This window comes from Chiloscyllium plagiosum, chromosome 4, assembly GCF_004010195.1.
Source record: "Chiloscyllium plagiosum isolate BGI_BamShark_2017 chromosome 4, ASM401019v2, whole genome shotgun sequence".
Lineage (NCBI taxonomy): Eukaryota > Metazoa > Chordata > Chondrichthyes > Orectolobiformes > Hemiscylliidae > Chiloscyllium > Chiloscyllium plagiosum.
The window spans coordinates 101,035,799-101,052,056 of record NC_057713.1 but is presented as its reverse complement, the minus strand read 5'-3'; the positions used below and the strand labels follow the sequence as shown (position 1 = coordinate 101,052,056).

At 42.4% G+C, this 16,258-nt stretch overlaps 1 protein-coding gene across 1 annotated transcript in view; it reads right to left on the bottom strand.

Annotated features, from left to right (window-relative positions):
* pkhd1l1.1 (PKHD1 like 1, tandem duplicate 1) overlaps positions 1 to 16,258 on the bottom strand; it is a 237,775-nt gene that overhangs the window by 121,104 nt on the left and 100,413 nt on the right. Inside the window, exons 38-41 of the mRNA XM_043689364.1 lie at positions 15,849 to 16,035; positions 6,156 to 7,143; positions 3,051 to 3,299; positions 1,857 to 2,006 (exon numbers count right to left, since the gene is read on the bottom strand). Of these exons, the coding sequence (XP_043545299.1) occupies positions 1,857 to 2,006; positions 3,051 to 3,299; positions 6,156 to 7,143; positions 15,849 to 16,035 (1,574 nt within the window). The remainder of the gene's footprint in view (positions 1 to 1,856; positions 2,007 to 3,050; positions 3,300 to 6,155; positions 7,144 to 15,848; positions 16,036 to 16,258) is intronic.

Below are 16,258 nucleotides of genomic sequence, written 5' to 3'. Positions count from 1 at the left end.
CACAGTTCCTGGCATTTCCTCCAGACGTAGCAGTCAGGAGGAAATTGGAGTCCAGCATTGTAGTCACCTGGAGGTCCTATTGGATAGGCTGGTGCAAATGCAGAATTTCCTCTTTCCCAGTACCAACAATGCAGGTTATTACACCAGATTACGCTAGCCCAAGGCTTCCACCCAGGTTAATGCAGTCTCAGGCATCTGGAGGAGTGCCCAGTACTGTAGGAAGAAGATCAACATCCTGCTCCACTCTGCCAACGTGTCACCATCTCTTTCTGCTACATCACACTACTCTATCTCCTCTACTGGACTCACCTCTCACCAAGCCTCATGTTCTACCACCCTCACTATTGCCTATAACATTTCATCTTCACCCACCCCAATCTGAAGCACCACTCACCCTGTGAGTCCTCAGCAATGTCTACTCACTCATTTGTGACACCACCCCTTCTGCACCAACAATAGATGCATCTCTCCTTTCATCTTCCAAAATATTTGCCCTTTCTCTATTTCTAAGAGCGAAACAGCCCAAAAAGACGGAAAGCTCAAGACAGGTGGCGTGCTGTCTGTTTTTCGGATCATTACCCATTATCAGCAGAGGTTCTTCACTCTGACTGCCCTGAGCAGTGCCTGGTCTCGTACTTGAGGCTGCCCTTACTGTGCCAGGAAACACTGAGCAAAGGCTGCCTCACCCCGATGACTGAACTGATGCCCACAGACGACTGTGACAAGCTTCCTGGCTTTATCGGTCTTTGTTAAATGGCATGGCAAGATAGTAGTAAAATGAACCTGGTATTCCCAGCTGAGGGGGCAAAACACGAAAAAGGGAAGGTGAGGTACTGCACGGCAGGGATGCTGACAGTATCCAGGTAGAGTGAGCACTATGACAGCAGCAAAGAGCCCAGAAATGCAGTCTGGTCCAGTCCACAAGCTGGCGTTTTCCACCTGAGCACAAAGTTCTTGCTGTAGCATTATCATGTTAGTTACTGATGCAGCCCCAGGTGCAGTTTTGAAGTACAGAAACATCCCTATGAATAGGTTAGAAACATGAATGACAGTTCACAGAGGCTGGATGTCAATGTCTGTGGATGTGGGGTTTGTATTGCTGGTACCCAAGGAACCTGACCAAGGCCAGAATGCGCCCTGTCCAACACACAGGTCTTTTAAAACAAGCGAGTTGAACCCACCAAGTACCTGCTCTAGCTTCTATGTTGTGTTTTCCTGATGGCTAATTTGTATGATGAGTTTGGTAAGTTTGCAATCCATAGAGAGTTGGCTGTTAACAAGCTATTTAACATACAATAATGAGCATCAGTGGGGAACTCACTGCTGTTGAGAGAGAATCTTGACATGCTGCTTGAGAAAAGAGTACAAAACGCATCTGGTTGATCTTGATGTTGAAATGGCCCTTGCTAAATGACTCACCTAATTCTACCACTCATTTCATCATAGATCACAGAACCTGTTAAGATTCCGCCCACGTCTTGTTTTTGTTTTCCTTTTCTTATTCTTTTATTTATTATTTCTAAAAAATATGGAAAAAATGAAGTTGAAAGACCTCCAATCATTTGGAAACTGCTCTTCAATAGCCAACTGAATGTCAGAGGTCAGGTTGCTCAGAGGATGGCCAAGTACAACAATCAATAGCGAGAGTGTTGGGGTGAAGAACTGGAAGTGGGACGTACTGTGATGAAGTCTCCACCTGTATGACCAATCATAGTTGGTCACCCTAGCACGGAGACTGTTATAGCACCAAAAGGGGTTGAAGAAGCTGGGCAACCTATCTCCAGTGATGAAGTCTGTTTTTCATTACCTGTCTCCTCACTTCAATAACCCAAATACAATTATTGACTAATGCTTACCATTATGCAGTGGCACCTGACAGTACAGAGTTCTGGAAGTGGAGGCTGATGGCATCTTCTTGCATTCACCATCACAAACAAACACTTTGGATTTTTGTTGGTCAAATCCAATGCCTCTTATTGTTAGCAATGTGCCACCACCAAAGCTTCCTGTATATGAGGAAGAAAAAAATTAAAACCTAATTAATACTGATAAGTTTGCAAATATAACGTGTTTATAACGTCCTAGATCCTGGCAGTCTTTTATTGTTATTTGAATTAATACAAATAAAGACTGTGATTTAATGTAGGTTATAGATGTTGCTTATAAATGGTGGATTCTGTTCTGAAGTCTGGACGCATGTAAATTCCTGTAGAATTTGAGCCTATTCTTACACATGGGTCATTAGTATCTGGACATCTCTTCCAAAGTGTGCAGTGGAAGCTGGGCCATTGAAGATATAAGACTGGGATAGATGGATCTTTGATCAAGAAGACTGTCAGAAGTTATGGATTACAGGCAGGAAACTGGAATTAAGACCACAATCAGATCAGACGTGGCTGAGTAAAACTGAAGGGCTGAATGGCCTGCTTCTGTTACCGTTTCTCATGTCATTTAATTAGCTTATAGGAAAAAGCAGAACAAGGGACTTCTCTCCATAGAACAGGGCCATCAAGATGAAACATGGCATCCTGTCTCAAGCGAGATCAACAAAACTAACAGATTAAGGACCAAAACAACACTCTTGTAGATCTGTTTCTCTCACAGTTGATTTACACATTGATTCATTAAAATACTTCATTAGTGTTGGCAAAGCCAGCATTTATAACTAATTCCTAAATTTCTCTTAGGGGTGGAGGTACAACTGAGTGATACATGAGAACAAATCTGAGCAGTTTGAAGTCAACCACATTAATGTGAAACATGAGTCAAGACATGTAGGTCCAGACTGGATGAGGAGGACAGATTTTCTTTCCTTAATTACATTGAACAATCAGATCGAATTGTATTCCAACCCAACAACTGTAAGATCACATTCACTGATACAGCTTTATCAGAATAAATATGTTGACTATCTTCCATGGGTTATTAACCTTGGAACAAAACAACAGTACTACTGCACCCTTCCACAACGAACCATTTCAATCCAATTGTCTTCTTGTTTCCATAAAGGTACCAAAGAAATGTGAAGAGAATTCTAACTCCGTACTTACCTTCAGTTGGAAAGATACTGTTTATATTGAGTTCGTATTGAAAGGACAGATCAGACAATGCGTATCCCCACCTCTCGTGTTTCAGAAAAATAGGGAATGTGCCACCAGCATGATGTCCCACAATGCACTGAACGCAACTGTCATTCATCATGGTCACTTTACACAAGACATTGTCTATTGAGACAGTGATGTCAGAGGCAGAAGATCCAAATCGAGACCCAACGATGGTGATTGTTGATTCACTTACACCTAAAAACAGTAGGGAAAGAATTCTGAGAATCTTTAGTGTTGACGTATTTCAGGGGATGTATATGAGCAAGAAAATAGTGGAATGAAATGCTAATGGGATGAAATGGAACTGGTTATAAGGAGCTTGTGTAGAATCTATTGATCCATTGGGCTGGATAGCTAATTTCAGTGTTACAAATTCTATTTACTTTTTTTGCCATCCCTAGGGTCCTTCAAGATATTTGCACTCCTTCAAATCCAGCCTCTTGCACAGGCAATTACTTGGTAACTTAAATATTGTTAAAACAGACACAAAATTGAAGCATTTTGCCAGGTACTCATTAGGACTGACAAGAAACCAAATTTAGAAAGGAATATCCATTTATACACAACAGGATGCTGATTGATCGGATCATCACTGGAGTTACAACAGGGTATGTTAACTGTCAATCTTAACTGATTTAACTAGGGCCAGGTAGGTAGACTTTGGTTGGTCAGGCCATTGCCTTGGGGAATGTAGCAGGAGCAGGTCATCTCCATAACCTTTTCCACAATATTAAAGTTGCAACGTATGAACAAATCCTTTGCCTACAAAAATAGGGTCTTGTGTTTGAATATACATAGCTTCCAGCACACACTAATGAATCACATATGATCCAGACTTCATAATTTGGTTTCCAGTCTAATCTTTAGCATAATCAGGACTACTTGAGTAATGAGTAATATGGTATAAGTTTCATTGACAATGTGATACCAAGGATGTAGATTGAACAACTCATGAGCTCTCAGATTATATCAAACAACTTGACCCTTTGACTGTGTTAAAGGGAGTGTCCATACTAAACAGAATCATGGTATCATAACAATATAGAAGAGGCCCTTCAGCCCACTGAGTCTGTACCACCAAAAATATATCTACACTCATCCCACTTTCCAGCCCATAGTCTTGAATCTTATGACACTTCAAGTGTTCATACAAGTATTTTTAAAAGGCTGTGAGGTGTCCTGCCCTCAAATACCCTCCCAAACAATGCATTCTGCACTGTGAGTGAAAAAATATTTCCTCAAATCCCCTTAACACCTCCTGTCTGTTGCTGTAAAATTATGCCTTATTATTAGCCCATTGACTAAAGGGAACAATTGCTTTCTACTCACTCTGACCATGTTCCTGATAATCTTATACACCTTAATTACGTCCCCTATCAACCTTTGCTTCTCAAAAGGCAACAATCCAAGCTTGTCCAGTCTTTCTTCATAGCTAAAGTGCTCCATTCCAGTCATCCTGATGAATCTTCATTGTGTCTCTTGCAGTGTAATCACATCCTTCCTATATATGGTGACCAGGATGAGCAATGGTACTCCATGGCCTAAACAAAGTTACACGCAGCTTCAACATAACTTCCATGTTTTTATAAAGCATGGCTCAACTGACAACAGCAAGTGTCCCACATGACATCTTAACTATACTATTAACTTTGTTAATACTATTAACAATATTATTACAATTGTCCCACCACCTTCAGGGACCTTCGGACAAGCATCCCAGGAACTCTCTGTTCCTCTGAGTTTTGTAATTTCTTGCCATTTATTGAGTACACTCTTGTCTTGTTCCTTTTCCAAAGTGCACCACCTCACATTTATCAGGGTTAGAATCCTCTGCCAATGATCTGACTTTTCTATTTATAACCTCCTATAATCTAGCACCTTCCACCTTACTGTCAACCACCTGATCAATTTTTACGTCAAATTGATGTATTATCTCCCCCCACACTCTCAGCTACATCATTCATGGATATCACAAAGAATAGTGGACCCAGCGATGACCCCTGTGCTAAGCCACTGCACACAGGGCTTCAGTTACACAAGCAGACTCTGACTTCCACTTTCTCTTTCCTGTAACTAAGTCAATTTGAATCTAACGTGCCGAGTTACCCTTCGTCTTGTGAGCTTTTACATTCTTTCTCAGTTTTCCATATGGGATCTTGTCACAGGCCTTGCTGAAATTGAGATAAATTACATCAAATGTCCTACGCTCATCCAAACACTTGGTCACTCCTTAAAAAAAATTCCACCAGATTTGGAGTCATGACCTCCCTCTGACAAGGATATGGTGTATCACGTGTTAAAGTGAACGTTGGTGTTAAAAGAGAATGTTATTATTAATGAAAGACTTCCTGTTCAAGTGTGCATTAATGTTAGACTGAGTGCTAATTGTAGAGTAAATGTGGTATTAAAACCAGGGTCCAAGTTCAGGGGAGGTCCGTGTTAAAGATAGTGTTCGTGGTAAAGTGAGGAATTGGATCTTTGTCCTCACCATCCATAGCTCACCTACACCATGTGTGCAAAAGTGTATGTTGCCATCGCGACTGAGAGTTGCTGTTATCTCGCTTGGCCACCAGTTGGTTTAGTCAGCTATGGCTAGTGTCGATCAAATTGGTGTAAACAGCATGGGCCTAAATCTATTCTGACTGGGATGGATTTGAGACCTGGCTCCTTGCTCCCCCACCACCCCCATCCCAGTATGGTACTGTGTTGGGCCAGCCTACAGGGATGTGAAGTCGAAGAATTAAAGACCATCTTAGCATTTTGTGTTGAAGGAGAGTTCATGTCAGTGGAAATGTTTGTATTAGAGGGAGAGTTCATGAGAGAGCGAGTGTTAGTGTGAGAATGTGTGTTCAGGTTACAGGGAGAGCTTGCGTTAGTGTGTATGTGCTGATGTTAGATTTGTGTTGGTGGAAGAAGGAGTGTTTATACTAGAAGGACTATTTGTATTAGGAGTGCTTGTTTTAGAGGGAGTGTAAGGACAAACCCCCCATTCTGGGGTTAAGGTTGTACTTCAGAAACGTATCAGGAGATCAAATTCTGACAACTTCTTACCTGTTACTGGAGACACAGTTAGAATTTCTGGAGTCTCTGTTTGGTTGTAGGTAAAGTTAAGGACAGGATACATTGTAGAACGAACAATAATCTTTACATCGACAGTGCCTGGGGGACCAGCGGGAGTGATGCACTTAACTTCACCTGGAGTGACCGAAAGAAGGTGGCATGGAGATCTGTGAACCATCACAATGGTTTCATCCTGGATAAAACCATTTCCTGTTATTAACAATGTGGTACCACCATGGATACCTCCTGATGCTGGAGAGAGGGAAGCTCTGGCAGCACTGGTGATGGAAATCCCTCTTAGTGACAGACCTTTACTTAATGTTAAAACCCTGAGTGTGTGTTTGCCAACAGGCACGGGGCCTACTGTGCAGTTCATGCTGATGTCTGAAACATCATTTGGAACAAAACTGGCATTTCCTATATGGACGAAAGCCTCATCCACACTGTTCCCAAATCCACTGCCACTTATAGTAAGCTCTGTGTAAACTGTAGTCAGGAGTGTAGAAGACACATTCAGTATGATTGGTGCTGCACTCTCTGTGTAGGAATAGTCACAGGTGCCACTACACACCGCTGGGATGCCATGGACAGAAAGTGTGACAATCCCAGTAGAGGCAATAGAAGCTGAAGAGTCACAGATGACATGTGTGCAGTTTGCAGAAACCAGCGTGCAAAGCACATTGGCTAACTGGACCCTGACAGCGCTCAGGTCAGCTCCAAATCCTGACCCAGTGATGGTTACTCTGGTCTTTCCCATTGTGGACCCAACACTGGGGCTAACATCATCAATGTGAGGAAGCAGCATAAAACGACGACTCAATTCATTGGTTACTGTATTGATAGCTGTGCCGAGGTTATAGACTGTCACGGACACTAGAGCTGCAATGCCAACATCCATCGCTCCCTCAGGATCTATCTGACATAGAAGTTCATTCTCCGTGCTACTTTCAATGACACATGGATGTATTCCAACTCTCACCTGAAACAGAATAACACATCAGAATGAGAATGTCTGCTGGCCAGCAATCAACTGATTTTATACCTGTAGACATGACACAATACTAGCTACTTGTAATCAGCAATGCTGGTAGTTCAGAGTGGAGAAACAATTTAAAAAGTAGCAGAGACAGAGGGGAAAAGATACCAACTGAAGATAAATATGAAGCATGAAGATTTTTCAATAGCACAACATGATGACAGGACTGAGAACCATTAATGGTACAAACACTTGCATTTGTACAGCACTTCTGATGTAGAAGAGCATCACACAGCTGGAACTGAGGAAGCACAACATTCAGAAGGTCCTCTGCAAAAAAAAGTCCCAAATAAAAGTAAAGATGAATGTGAAGAAAGTTGATATCACGCTAAATACATTCAAATGCAAAATAAATTTCAAGGACATTTATACCAGGCACAAGGAAGGAAAATTGTGAGGCAGTGGCACTACTGATTTAGTCAATAGGTGTGGAGGTCCTAGTGTGTGAGATTGGCTAGTACAATGTTCAAAAAAATACAGGCGACTGCAGACCTATTTGTGTTATGGCAATTCAATGTTAAACAGTGCAAATTGATTATTAATACTAGCCCAAGGGTTTATAGACCTGGCATGAAATATGATGAGGATGATGTTTCATAATCCCCTCAACTTTTTCAAGGAAGTAACAAACCAAGTTGACTGGTGTTTTGCGTAAACTGCCAAGTTGTCAGCCCAGTCTCTGTGTTAGAAGCTTGAAAGCTCAAGACTTGTACTGGAAACTTGGGAAACAATTATCATCTCCTTGAAGATGGCAAGAAGGACAAAAGAGTTTGGCATTTAGCGTCAGATAGATGCCAGACAACGACCATCTCCAATAAGAGACATTCTTACCACTGCCCCCCTTTGAGATTCAATAGTATTAGTATCACTGGATCCCCTACTATTGACATGCTTGGCATTAGCATTGACCAGAAACTCAACTGGGCTTGTCTCATCAACACAGAGCAGGTCAGAGTCTAGGAAAACTGTGGCGAGTTACTCACCTGCTGACTCCCTAATCCCTGTCCACATTAAGAAGAGACAAGTCAAGAGTATGATGGAATACTCCCTACTTGTCTGGATGGGTTCAGATCCAACAACACTTAAGAGGTTTAACATCATCTAGGACAAAGCAGCCTGCTTGATTGGCAGAGTTTAGATCAGAGTGGTGCTGGAAAAGCACAGCAGGTCAGGCAGCATCTGAGGAGCAGGAAAATTGAAAATGATTCCTGATGAAGGACTTTTGCCCGAAACGTCGATTTTTCTGCTCCCCGGATGCTGCTTGACTTGCTGTGCTTTTCCAGCACCACTCTGATCTAAACTCTGGTTTCCAGCATCTGCAGTACTCACTTTTGCCTGCTTGATTGGCATCACATCCATATTAATGCCCTCTTTTCACCACCAACATGCAGTAGCAGCAGTGTGTACTGTTTACAAGGAGCATTGCAGAAATTCACAAAAGATCCTTAGATATTACCTTCCAAACCCATGAGCATTTCCATCTAAAAGGACAAAGGCAGCAGATACATGGGAACACCATCTTCAAGTTCCCCTCCAAGACACTCACTATCTTGACTTGGACATATACCATTGTTCCTTCAGTGTCACTAGGTCAAAATCTTGGAATTCGGGGGATCCAAGATGGTGGCAATCTAGAAGGATTGTGTTGTAGAGTTCCACACTGCAGCACAAGTGGGACGAACGTCTAACCCACCCAACTCAGACCATTGTGATATCCTGGGTCTCTGGAAAGGTCATGGAGTCCCAAGAAATTGTGGAAAACCAACTTACCTGTGTTTTCACTGCCTAGGAATGCTGAAGAAGGGAGGCCCATGGCCCAGCCTGCAGGATCCTTGGATTCAATTATCTACCTGGCCCTGGTGAAGGAGCTCGCAAAATCTCGCGAGATGTTGGGTGAGCAGATAGAGGAGAAGCTGGCCCCGATCTCTATCATGCCACAGAAGCATGAATAGCAGCTGGTAGACCTAGAGAAGAAGCTGATACTAGTTCCTCCAAGGATAGTATCAAAGCCTTGGAGATACAGGTCCGTAATTTGCTTGACCATGTAGATGATCTTGAGAACAGGGGCAGGAGTAAAAATATTCGGATCGTCGGTCTGCCAGAGGATAAGGAAGGTGACCGGCTGGTGGAATTTATTGAGGACTAGTTGTTGAAATTCCTTAACTTGGAGGCTGGAATGAAAGGCTTGAAGATCGAGAAGGCACAGCATAGAGGTCAGGTTTGGGCTAACGTCCTCGTCCTCTCTTGGTGTGATTTCGTCATTATAGAGATAAGGCGAGAATCGTGGAAGCTTCCAGAATCCAGGGGAAGGTTCTGAAGGCCATAATTTACGAGGGCTATAAGATCATGTTCTTCCAGGACTTCTCAGCGGCGGTGATCCGAAAAATAAAATCCTATGACGGTGTCAAGAGAAGACTGAGAGAGCTTGGGATCCAGTACTCACTGAGCTTGGATTCCAGTACGGATCTGGAATGGATCCGTACATCTCTTTGACACGTCGGAGAAGGCAAGAGACTTTGTGGACAAATTAACCTAATCTGAACAACTTAGTATGTACAAATAGCAGTGTTATTTGGGTATGTCTTTGTTTTCTTTCTTTTAAAAAAAACAGAGGAAGTCCAGTTGGGACTTTTTTTTATGGGTAATAATTTGGTTTATACTATGTTTGGTGATGGTTGAGATATGTAGATTCAATTTCTAAGTTAAGTTATACCAAAGGATGGGTGGGGTATTTACCCCTTGTTTGTGTAAAAATAAAAATCCTTATTCACATTGCTATTCCATCGTGTATTTTCTTTCTTTTCTGCTTGTGTTTGTGGTGTGGCTTGAGCTAGGAGGAGGGAAAACGGTTGGGATGGCTAGATGCCTACTTATGGGCAGTTTATACCCAGTTCAGGTATTTAAATGCCCTGGTTGCAGTATTCGCAGCGGGATGGGAAGTTGGGTTTTGGGATGGGTAGTTGCCCTTTTTGGGCAGGGGATGAGCTCCCCTATTCAGCACTGTTGGCGCTTTATATATTGGTTTGCTTTTTGGTTTTTTGTTGTATATAATCTTTGATAGCTTTGTAGGTCTGTTAACTGTAGTGGTTTTAGTTCATGTAGTTTTTAATGTTTGATGGATCTTGTGACACTAAGGATTGTGGATCGGGTTCCTCCTCTCTGGACTTTAAACATTGAAGGTTTACTGCTGGAGGTTAATGACTTGATTAATTGGTGTACCTGGAACATCAAGGGGAGTCACTCACCAATTAAGAGGAAGAAGGTACTTTTGAGTCTTAGAAAGGAGAAGGTGGATATTGCTTTGTTATAGGAGACACACTTGCATTTGAAACTACAGTAGAATGGCTTTGATTGGGTTTACTTTTCATCTTTTAATACCAGAAGTAGGGGAGTGGCTATATTGGTTTGGAGGAATTTCCCGTTTAAGTTACTAGAGTGTGTTAAAGACACACACTGGAGGTTTGTAATCCTCAAAGCCCTGATAAACAGGGAAGAATATGGTGTTTTAAATGTTTATTGCCCTCTGGCCCATCCCCTCAAATTTCTGGTAGATGCATTCTCTAAACTCTTAACTGCCTCATAGATCCCACAGTAGATAAGTTGCGCAAATGCCCCTCAATACCCTCTGTACAAACTAAACAATTAGTGGATCTGTGTGTGGAGTTAGGGTTGGTGAACGTCTGGAGGCGTCTCTACCCTATAGGCAGGGATTTTACATTTTTATCTAATCCACACAGGTGTCACACCAGGATTGATTTTTTTTCTGACCCGCATGGCAATCCTGGACTTGGTGGTATCTTGTACAATTGGTAATGTTACCATCTCTGATCACACTCCAGTGTACTTGTTGGTTAAGATTAAGGACATTATAGTGAGTCCGAGGCACTGGCGAATGGATCCTTTTGTCCTTAAGGATAATAAGTTTGTGGAGTACTTCTCTAAGGAATTAAGGGTGTTCCTAATCATTAATTTAGGCTTGGTTAGTAGCCCGTCTGTCCTTTGGGTAACTGCCAAAGCCTATGCCAGGGGGTTAGTTATTTCCTACTCTGCCAGTAGGAAGCGGCAGAAGGGTGAGCAACAATGTCTCCTTGAAACACGGTTGAAGGCAGCCGAGAAGGCCTACTTTGACAGGCCCTCGATGGTCAAGCTACAGAGGATTATGGTGCTGTGGTCTGCATTGAATTTCATACTCACGCAGACAGCAAAGAAGGAGCTTACTTTCACAAAGCAAAGGTTATATGAGCATGGTGACAGGCCAGGCAAATACTTAGCATATCTCACCAAGAAAAGGAGCGCCCCTCAAGCCATTACAGTGATGAGGGCAGGGTCTTGGAACGTAACATGTGACTCCAAAAAGACTAAAGTGGCATTCCAGAGATTTTAATCTAAGTTATACCAATCTGAGTTTTGTGGGAGGGACGGGCCAAAATGGAATAATTTTTTAAGGAGCTGGAGTCTTTTCTCAATGCCCCCTTATCAGAGCAAGAGGTACAGGAGGCTGTGAAGCAGCTTCATAGTGGAAAGTTGACCGGTCCTGATGGACTTCCCAGTGAATTCTATAAGGAACTAATAAACATATTGTCAGGCCCGATGCTCAACATATTTAATGACTCATACAGCCATGATTGTCTCCCGCCATCTCTGAGAGAGGCCAATATTTTGCTTATTCTTAAAAAAGGAAGGTCCTGGAGGACCTTCATACAGGCTCATTTAACTCTTAAATATTGACTTTAAAATCCTCTCTAAAACTCTTGTGTTAAGGCTGGAAATTGTGTTACCTTCTATTGTTAAAGAGGACCAGACGGGCTTCATTAAGGGCTGCAGATCCTCCAATAATGTTAGGAGGCTGTTTAATGTAATTCAAATGTGTCAACAACAGTCAGTACAGGGATTGGTGACTTCTCTAGAGAAGGCATTTGACCCGAGTTGAGTTGCTGTACCTTTGGAGCAATTTGGCTTCGGTGAAGCCTTTATAAGATGGGTAAACGTTCTCTACAGTGACCCTCTCACTGCAGTCATCACCAATGGGGTGCGATCAAGCAATTTTAGCATTTTTAGGGGCAGACAACAGGGCTATCCCTTTTTGCCATTGCTTTTTACCTTGGTGATTGAACTGTTGCTGGAGGCTATTCGTAGGGATCCTAATATATCAGCTCCAGACGTGGGGTCAAAATTACATAAGATTGCGTTGTGTGCGGACAATGTCCTTATTTTTTTGCCAAATCCAGCAGTTTCAGTGCCTCGCCTGATATAATGCATCTGTGCATTTGGTGCCCCTTCAGAGTCCAAGATTAATCTTGCAAAATCAGAGGCCATGCCTAAGAGTGGTTTTATGAAGGTGCTAGGTCTTGAGGGCAAATCCCGATTCCCATTTAAATGGTCACAGAGGGGTTTTGTGTATCTGGGCATATTCATTATTCCATTTCTGGATTGGCTGTTCAAAGCCAATTTTGTTCAATTATTTGACAAAATCAAACAAGACCTTCAAAGATGGGAGGCACCTCTGGTCTGTGGTTAGCTTATTAAGATGAATATTCTCCCCCGTTTGTTTTACCCTATATGGATGTTCCCCCGATTCTTGATAAGCAAACATTCAGGAGGCTGAACGGCTGGTTCAGCTCTTTTATTTGGCATCGTAAGCAGCCCCTTATTAAATTAGCTAAACTACAGTTGCCTCACAGACTGGGCGAGTGGATCTCCCGGACATTAAAAACTACCAACTAAGCTCGCTTTTATCCTACGTGAGCGATTGGCTTTGTGGGGACCCTCTTTCAATATGGTTAGATATCGAAACTTCTCAGGCAAGGTGCCCCCTTACTAGCTTGCTGTTTTTGGACAAAATGAGGACAGTTAGGGAATACTGTCATAACCCAATAGTCATCAATACTGTTAAAGCATGGAGGGCAATTAGACAGAGGGAAGGCAATATTGGTAAAACATCTTCCCTTACACCTACAGTGGGTATGCTGGGCTTTCAACCAGGGATGATGGATTCAGAATTCAAACAATGGGCAGCTAGGGGTGTGTCTTGCATGGGCAATTTATTTGAGGGACATGCAATGATTGATCAGTTAGTGCAGAATTATGAGCTATCTAGCAGGGGCCTCTTTCGTTTTTTCAAGTTAGGAATTTTATTCAAAAAAAGACTACACTTTTGACTGATCCCTACAAATCCAACATAGAGAGGAAAGTGCTCAGTGCTAAGAGTACACTTTCTGTCAGCACTTTATATCATCAGTTGGGGGGCAGCCCCTCAGATGAGTTCGATCGACTCTGTAGGGTGTGGGAAAGAGAGCTAGGCATTGAGGTCTCCTCAGAGGCATGGGAAGATATTTGGGAAAACACAAGAAAGATATCAATTTGCAATAGGACCCATGATTTACAGTTGAAGATTCTCCATGGGGTCCACCTGGCTCTGGACTGTTTGTCAAAATTTAAACCAGGGGTATCCTCAACATGCCCCAAGTGCAAGGTTACTATAGGCACTCTTACCCATTGTCTCTGGTAATGTGGTAGGTATCAAACGTACTGGAGCGCTGTGGCGGGTGCAATGGAGAGGATTTTGGATGTAAAGGTGGAGGAGGACCCAATCTCTCTTGGAGTCGTAGAGTCATAGAGATGTACAGCACGGAAACAGACCTTTCAGTCCAACATCTCCATGCCAACCAGATATCCCAACCGAATCTAGTCCCATCTGCCAGCATCCGGCCCATATCCCTCTAAACACTTCCTATTCATATACTCATCCAGATACCTTTTAAATCTTGCAATCATTCTAACCTCCACTACTTCCTCTAGCAGCTCATTCCATACACGTACTGCCCTCTGCATGAAAACGTTGCCCCTTAGATCTCTTTTATATCTTTCCCCTTTCACTCTAAACCTATGCCCTCTAGTTCTGGACTCCCCCAACCCAGGGAAAAGACTTTGTCTTTTTATCCTATCCATGCCCCTCATAGCTCAAATCCTCCAACCCTGGCAACATTGTTGTAAATCTTTTCTGAACCCTTTACTCCTCCTCTCCCACCCCTCAACCTCAGCTTCAGCATATGTAACAATCTTCCCCTGCTACAATAGTTTCTTACGAAGGGTCACTGGACCCGAAATGTTAACTCTGTTTTCTCTCCACAGATGATGCCAGATTGCTGAATTTTTCTAACAATTTCTGTTTTTGTAACCAAACGTGAAGGGCCTGGTTAGCTAAAGTAGGATCATTAGCATTAGGAAACAACACCAATGAATGGGCTTTCTGGTCTTTTCTACTTCCATTAATAATCTATTCTCTCTATTTGTTTTTCTGTGCGTGAGGAGGAACTTATAATTGGATTAGAGTTTTATTTAAGTGCTATTTATATCTTTTTGCCAAAAGCTGTATTTTGATTACCTCTAATAAACAATATTTATTGTTTAGTATAGAAGCCTAGTCCATACATTAAAGTTTGTAATGCAAGTTAGGAAAGTAGAGTGCTGTACGTTTGTTAAAAGAACTTTAACACTTGGTATTATTCCATGAACAGTGGGGATCAATTTGATGTGCACTTTCCCAGCATATTGGAACACCTGTCAGCCTGATTGGTTTAGCGTAGCCAATCGACCTTACCCGCACACATTACCTGTAGGAAACCTTTGCAGATACGGGGAGATTATGCAAATTCCACATAGACAGTTGCCTGAAGGTGGAATAGAATCTGGGCAGCAGAGTTAGCCACTGATGATAGTCCACAGTACTCTCACCCTTGTTTCCAACTCTTGCCAACTCCATGGGACACCCATCTTGCAAATGGCAAAAGAAAAGGACTTCCTTTCTTATCAAGGAGGTTAGGCTTCAAACCTCAAGACACAGAAGCTGTCAGCCTCTGACAGCCAACACAATGTGAAACCTCGTTATCAAGCTGCTCAATTGGCCAAGAGGCTTGTGGGTCTTTTACCAAGCTGATTAGAGCTTGATTCAACAAGCTTTTTCTACTGTGGGGACAGCATGTTAGTTGCCTCTGAAAATGTCCACTCCCACACTTAGACAATGAATCGGAGAATCACAACCTCAGTGTCATGGAATTCTTTACCCATAGAAAGCAGAGAATATGTTGACTGTATTCAAGTCAATCAGAATGGGGGCAATGAATTACAGAAAGCAAACGGAGTTGAGCCTCCAGTCAGATCAACCATAATCCTACCAAATGGTGGAGCACGTTTGAGGGGCTGAATGGTCAACTCGTACCAATTCCTGCATTCTTGAAAAGCTGGGTACTGAAGGAGTGATGCACTTTTGCTTGAGATGTTAAACCAAGGTTTTCTCTGGCAATTCTGGTGGGTGTAAAAAAAACTCATGGCACTTTTTTGAAGAAGAGCAGAAAAACTCTTCCTAGTACTCTGGGTTAAGATGTATTCCTCACCAACTAAAGTAAATTATTAGAGAATTATCCCATCGCTATGTACAAATTAGCTGCTGTGTTTGCCACATTGTAACAGTGAACTACACTTCAAACAGCTATTTATTGCTGTAGAGCATTGGGATGTTCTGTTGCAAAGTGTTATAGATATGCAAGTTTTATGAAAAATAAAAGACGAATTTATAGATAATTGCATTTTATAACAATTGGAATGCAAATTCAAATTTGCCTTATTAAGTTTTGAATATGTTGGTTTACCTCATTTGCACAGCCGATTTTACTGAATCCAGTCCCGGTAATGGTTAGTTTGTCCTTCACTGTTCCTTTCGAGGGTGTGATGCTGTTGATTGTGGGGGAGTAGCAGGCAGACAGGTAGAATGTGAAGCTTTTGTCATCGGTCCTGTTCGATGCCTGGTTACATGTGGGGATCGGTGCTGTACAGTCACTATTACGTTTTTGTCGTGAAGGCAGTTTCTCAGAAGGCCCTACACACAAACAATCAGATGTTAACCAAGAGAATATGTGCAGGGACAGCGGCCAGTGGGGAAACAGAAAGCAACACATCAAGAAACTCAAATACATTCAGCTTTCTCGGCAGGAGTAGCTCAAAATCTATAGAATTGTTGCCAGATATTCCAAGTCTGACTAGATAGGTGTGCCACTGACTG